This window comes from Chelmon rostratus, chromosome 16 (assembly GCF_017976325.1).
Source record: "Chelmon rostratus isolate fCheRos1 chromosome 16, fCheRos1.pri, whole genome shotgun sequence".
NCBI lineage: Eukaryota > Metazoa > Chordata > Actinopteri > Chaetodontiformes > Chaetodontidae > Chelmon > Chelmon rostratus.
The window spans coordinates 18,481,165-18,486,514 of NC_055673.1; the positions used below are offsets into that span (position 1 = coordinate 18,481,165).

At 43.3% G+C, this 5,350-nt stretch overlaps 1 protein-coding gene across 1 annotated transcript; it reads right to left on the reverse strand.

Moving 5' to 3' along the window:
• Positions 1-1,939: 1,939 nt before the first annotated feature.
• On the reverse strand, positions 1,940-4,574 carry cckb (cholecystokinin b). The gene is made up of 3 exons (XM_041955718.1): positions 4,454-4,574; positions 4,186-4,341; positions 1,940-2,076 (listed from the first exon to the last, which is right to left on the reverse strand). The coding sequence occupies exons 1-3, from the start codon at positions 4,572-4,574 to the stop codon at positions 1,940-1,942; spliced, it is 414 nt and encodes a 137-aa protein (XP_041811652.1).
• Positions 4,575-5,350: the final 776 nt, after the last annotated feature.

Sequence of the window (5,350 nt, forward strand, 5' to 3'; positions counted from 1 at the left end):
TTCTCATAACAACATTTTTTCATATAACACCAAAACATACCAAGCTCTCTAAAAGCATTATTGTCTCTCTGGTGGAGCTAAAAGCAATTATTAGGGTTTATTTTGAGCCTGCTTTAAATATTCAGTTCACATCAGTTTCTCCAAACGCTTCAAACCGTTTCAATATTTAGCACAGACGTGAAAGCTCGTAATGATCCAGCCGTTCTTTTGAAGATCTTCTCAAACATTCCCCGGCCCACTTCCTGAATGATGCATTCACTGACTTTCATCTCCTTTGAGCGGCTGCATGCCGACCCCTTTTCTCAGCATCAGACATCACTCCCTGCACATTCGTCAGAGCTGCTTTCATCGTTTCGCATCAAGTAAACCAACAAAAGGAAAAGTGGTTTGACATCATTTTGTTAGTTTGTGTGGTTGGGATTTTTAGCAAGAATGCACAGCAGCCTGGAATCAGTTATTACACGTAACATTTAATATAAAAGAAAATCAGTCTGGCAGAGGATAAGAAGTGGATGACAGGTGCCATGAGAGACTCTTTGCTTATGGAACCTGCAGGCAGATTGAGGTCTTATCTTTAATGTGATCGGTACAAAGCACATACTTGGCTTTGAGGTATCAAACAATTTTATTAGTTAATATATAAAGCGAAACTGTGCGCCACGGTAGCTCACCTGGGTCCTTACCACAGCAGCCAAGCTTCAATTCCAGCCTGCGGTCCTTTGCTACCAGGTCCCCATGTCAATAAAGACAGATCCTTTTAATTAAACATGACAACAATCTGGAGGGACTTAGCTCAGAGTGGCTTCAGGTATTCAGAAATGGCTGCACATAGTGCTTATCTTCCATGTGGTAACGCATGAGACATTTCTTTATGACATGAGGTGACAGTGGTAGGAGTTTCTGTAGAATCTTCAGCAGCATTTTCACCCAGCAAAACACTTTTATTATCTTAGATTTATGCTACAATACCACAAATCTCCTCCAAAATAAAGCTCCAAAACTGAAATGTGTCCAAGTTGTCAAAAAAGATGAAAACGCCTTTTAAACCCAGGGGGGATGAACTGTTATCCATCTTTTTCCAAACTGAAGGAGTTACATCTAACACGTGAATAATTCTGTCGTGAGTGTCCCTCAGTCTACTGCTTGTAAAACCACTCAGTGGTTTCTTCGCAGTCGTCTGTGTATTCATTGCAGAAGCGAGGAGAAGGAGGAAATGAATTGGGGCAGAAAAGACTGTCACAATGATTTTGGAATGTAATAAATAAAGTAAATCAAAGGATTTATTTAGTGTTGTTTAGTGGATAACTTTACATCCCCTTTCATTCAGAAGGTCTTTCCTTCATGAACTAAAATGGCTTTTAGAGCACCTGTGTGTGCTCTTCTTCATGTGTTATGAGTTTTGGTACCTGCTCACACTGTCATCCCTAATCTTGCCTGTGAGGTATTATTGTTAATAACTTTATACTACAACAACAGACAGGCATTATAATCTGAGAACACGTTATGTTTGCAGCACTAATGAGGTGCCTCAGATTATCCTGCTTTGTGACAGACTGTACAAATCCACCCAATGAATGTTATCCAGGATCCACCTTAAGCAGCATGCGTTGTACTGGAAGAATTCAAATGCAATGAGTGATATTTTCAGTCTTTATTCAGTCCATTTAGTCTCAACAGACCCTGACACCACCCCAATCCTTTCCACCCAAAACGAGAAAGAAACCAGAGAAAACCGGAAACAAACCGAAACACAGTGAGAGCTTTTCTGCAAAATTTGGCATATGTATATTGCATTATTGCAGTTTTACAAACAAATGTACAACAAATACATCAAAAACAGACTCTTATTGTGAGACAGTGAGGAGCCAGCTTGCATGGGGATTTTTTTTTCTTCTTCTTCTATTTGTGCCCGTACGGCGGGGTATGAGGCAGGACTTCTCTACGAGGAGTACTCGTACTCCTCTGCGCTGCGGCGGCCAAAATCCATCCACCCCATGTAGTCCCTGTCTGCTATCCGGTGGTTGGCACTCAGCCCGCTGCCTCTGCTGTTCGCCGTGGAGTTTCTGCGCACAGAGCCTGGGAGCAGAAGAGGGGAGGACGAGACGGGGAGAGGTGGAGGTGGTAGAAAGGGCGGGTGGAGGAGGAAGAGAGCAGGAGGGAAATGAGTTTTCCTCAGAGTAAGGAGAGCTAAAAACTCCACTGGTGTGGTCCTGCTTTTGGTTTGTTTCTGCATGGAGAAAACGACATGCAAGCAAATGAGGTGCAACAACACAGTGAATGTGGCTTTAATCACATTCTTTCAATCTGTGAAAAAAGGTGATATATCTGGTGAAATGTGGCAGTTTTTTGGGGGGCGATACTCTCATAAAACCAAGTTAATAGTCTCTATTCTATAAAATAACAGCACTTTTTTTTTCTGAACTAGTTAGTTGAGTTTATAACCAAATTGCACTTTTTTACAATTTGGTTTTCATGCCTTCCACAGAAAAAAGTTGCAGTATTGGAAACTTGATGCTTGATGGTGTTTGGTTTCTGTGACTATTTGGCTTTTTTTAAATTCCTCTTCTTTATATTTGATTTTGTGCTTTTTGTTTTTGTTGTGAAGCTGGTTTGCTCTTGGACACTTTAACTGTCTCTCATTATTTCTCTCTCTCTCTCATTCACACATCCGCACACAACAACAACAAAATAAAGAGGATGTTCCGACAACAGCTGGACTTTAGGGTGGCAACCTATCATTACCCTCTCTTCCTTTGTGCGTCCATGCATGTATTTTCATCAGCGTGTATGTGCACACATGTGTGTGTCCATTACTTTGAAGCAAATGATCACTGCACCCACACTTCTTCTTCTTCTTCCTCCCCACACTGTGACCTCCCGTCTTGTAAAACATTCTGGTGTCTGAGTCTCGGATTTCTTTATTCCAAGTGAGGTGAGGCAGGAACGCTAATCAATCCATCGCTCACAGAGATACTGTTTTCACTCCACCCACATCCTCCTACGCAACATACACACACACACACGCACATGCACACATAAACACAGCGTTTCAGCTCCCTGGTGTTCTGAGAAGATTGGCCGCAGAAGGCTCGACAACGACACCTCCTACACCGAAACATGCAAGTGAACAGCGAGCACACAAACACAGACACCCACAAACACACACGCACGACTCGGAAGAAGACACACAAGCAGGCATTCTCGTAGTTATTACATATTAATCTCAACGCGCCCTTCGACACTTTACAGCCTTCACTGTCTGACTGAACAGTTTGAGTCTGTTTCTCATTTTTCTGCAGCTAAAGCCTTGTACTGAACAAGATGCAACAGCAAAATATAAACTTTGCAGCCTAAAAATGTAAACTCTGATGCATGAAAAATGGAAAATATGGTATTTTGTGTCTTACATAACAGGCCAAAAGGCATTATCCACTTTTCCAGATACAAACCCACAATCTCACCTATTTTTTCAGTCTACTGGCAGTGAAACTACTCACTTTGATTTGTGAATCACTTACTGAAGATGTAGAAAGCGTGTTTTTCTAACCTTTTATCCCACGTTAGAACATTCTGCTGACTGCAACTCTGTGTAAGCTCTGTGCAGACACAGAGAAAGGGAGTGGAGGGGAGTTTATGGAAGCCAAGATGAAATTTTCAGGTCTTGACAGTGTATGCAAGTGTGTCTGTTGTGTACTGTGAGAGCCCAGATATTCCCCTGTCCTGTCACACGGCCAGAGTGATCACAATGCTGAGCATGAAGAGGTCTGACAGGCTTGAGTGATTGTTTGTGAAAAAAAAAAAGTGAAGCCACTGGGCTTTAGATGGGGAGAAAACAGGGAAATAAGAAGGCATGACCAGAAAAGCCGGAAGGCTGTGCACACTAATACTCACTCTTCCAAACCACAAAAGCTTTTCAGAGCCACTAATTCATTTTACAAAGCAGACTGTGCACTGATTCCAGTAATTAGCGATACTGAGGGGGGGGGGGGGGGGGATGGCAGGGCAAAGCACTTGTCTTTGAAAATGAATCTATGTTACAAACACTGTTGCCAGATGTTTTTTCTTTATCCACTCATATGCACACACATTCATTCACCTCTTATAGCCCTGAAGCTTTTGCATGTGCAGCAAGGATGACCCCAAAACACACGCAAACCCAGAGTACAGACGCATAGAAACACACACCTTTCCTGGAGGAGATGAGCCTCGCCAGCAGCTCGCTGAGGTTGGCTCGGGAGTCCGCATCCCCCTCAGCCAGAGGAAGAGCTTTCAGCTGGGGGACGGAGCGGCTGTGCTGGAGGTGGGCCTCTCCCAAGGTGTGGGTGTCAGCCTCAAGGAGAGCTGCTCGACACAGACAGACAAACATACGCACAGGAGCAGATGCCAGATAAGAAAACTTGCTAAAGCGCTGTTTGTGAGAGGCTTGTCTTTGTCCGAGGTGAGAGGTTTGTACCTTCAGAAGGAGCAGAGATTGAGCGCTGGCCCTCGTCAAGGAGCTGGGAGGAGAAAGGGAGCCCCAAACAGCTTGTACACAGGACTGCCAGCACGACACACACACACAGCCCTGCAGTCATCTAACACACACATACACACAGAGAGAGAGAGAGAGGCACACAGGTAAAGTTTAATAAAAAGAAATGTGAGTCCATTCTGGGTTTACTGCAGCCGTTATCATCTCCTGACTCAGTCGTCTTCCACACTATGAAACTACAACTGCGACCATCCGCCACCTGCCAGACGACTGCTCGTTCACAGCTAATGATCCCTCTGACTGCACAGACGAGGCGAGTGAATCAGAACGGCGCATTCACACCCTCATAGGCACGCAACACACTGTAGATAGTTGGATCTTGATATCCTGAGCGCAGTTTTCAGCCAATCAGATTGACCTGATGGTACTTGGGGAGAAATTTTCTCATTTCCACTTTGCCATCGGTAAAACATCTCCGGAAACAAATTCATGAAATAAAATGAGAGAGAGCAAGCAAACTCTTCTTTAATCTGTAACTTCTAATTTATCAAGAATCTTAGAAAAAAGAGCAAATGTGATGTATTCAAATACATTGACATTAGAAAAATGCAGATGTGAAACAAAATGCATGCATTTGTCATCTTTCCTTTGCATCATGAAAATCGCCTCCATGTTTCAATTCCAGTCTGATTATGAAGAAGGATAAAATATTTTCACAGTACGAAAAAAAAAAAACATGTCGCGAAATGCTCAAATCTCTCATAGGAAAAAGAAAAAGTGGTTTCCTTACCTTGAGAGAAGAGGTTCAGCGTGTTAGAGGAGTGTGTGAGAGTGAGGAGAGCACTTCTCTGCTGAGTGGGAAGGATGCCCCTTTTATAG

Coding starts and splice junctions, on each gene's coding strand:
- cckb (XM_041955718.1), bottom strand. CDS start 4,574: ATGACTGCAGGGCTGTGTGTGTGTGTCGTGCTGGCAGTCCTGTGTACA. Junction 4,342..4,453: donor AATCTCTGCTCCTTCTGAAG/GTACAAACCTCT, acceptor TGTGTCGAGCAG/CTCTCCTTGAGGCTGACACC. Junction 2,077..4,185: donor GCTCATCTCCTCCAGGAAAG/GTGTGTGTTTCT, acceptor TTCTGCTCCCAG/GCTCTGTGCGCAGAAACTCC.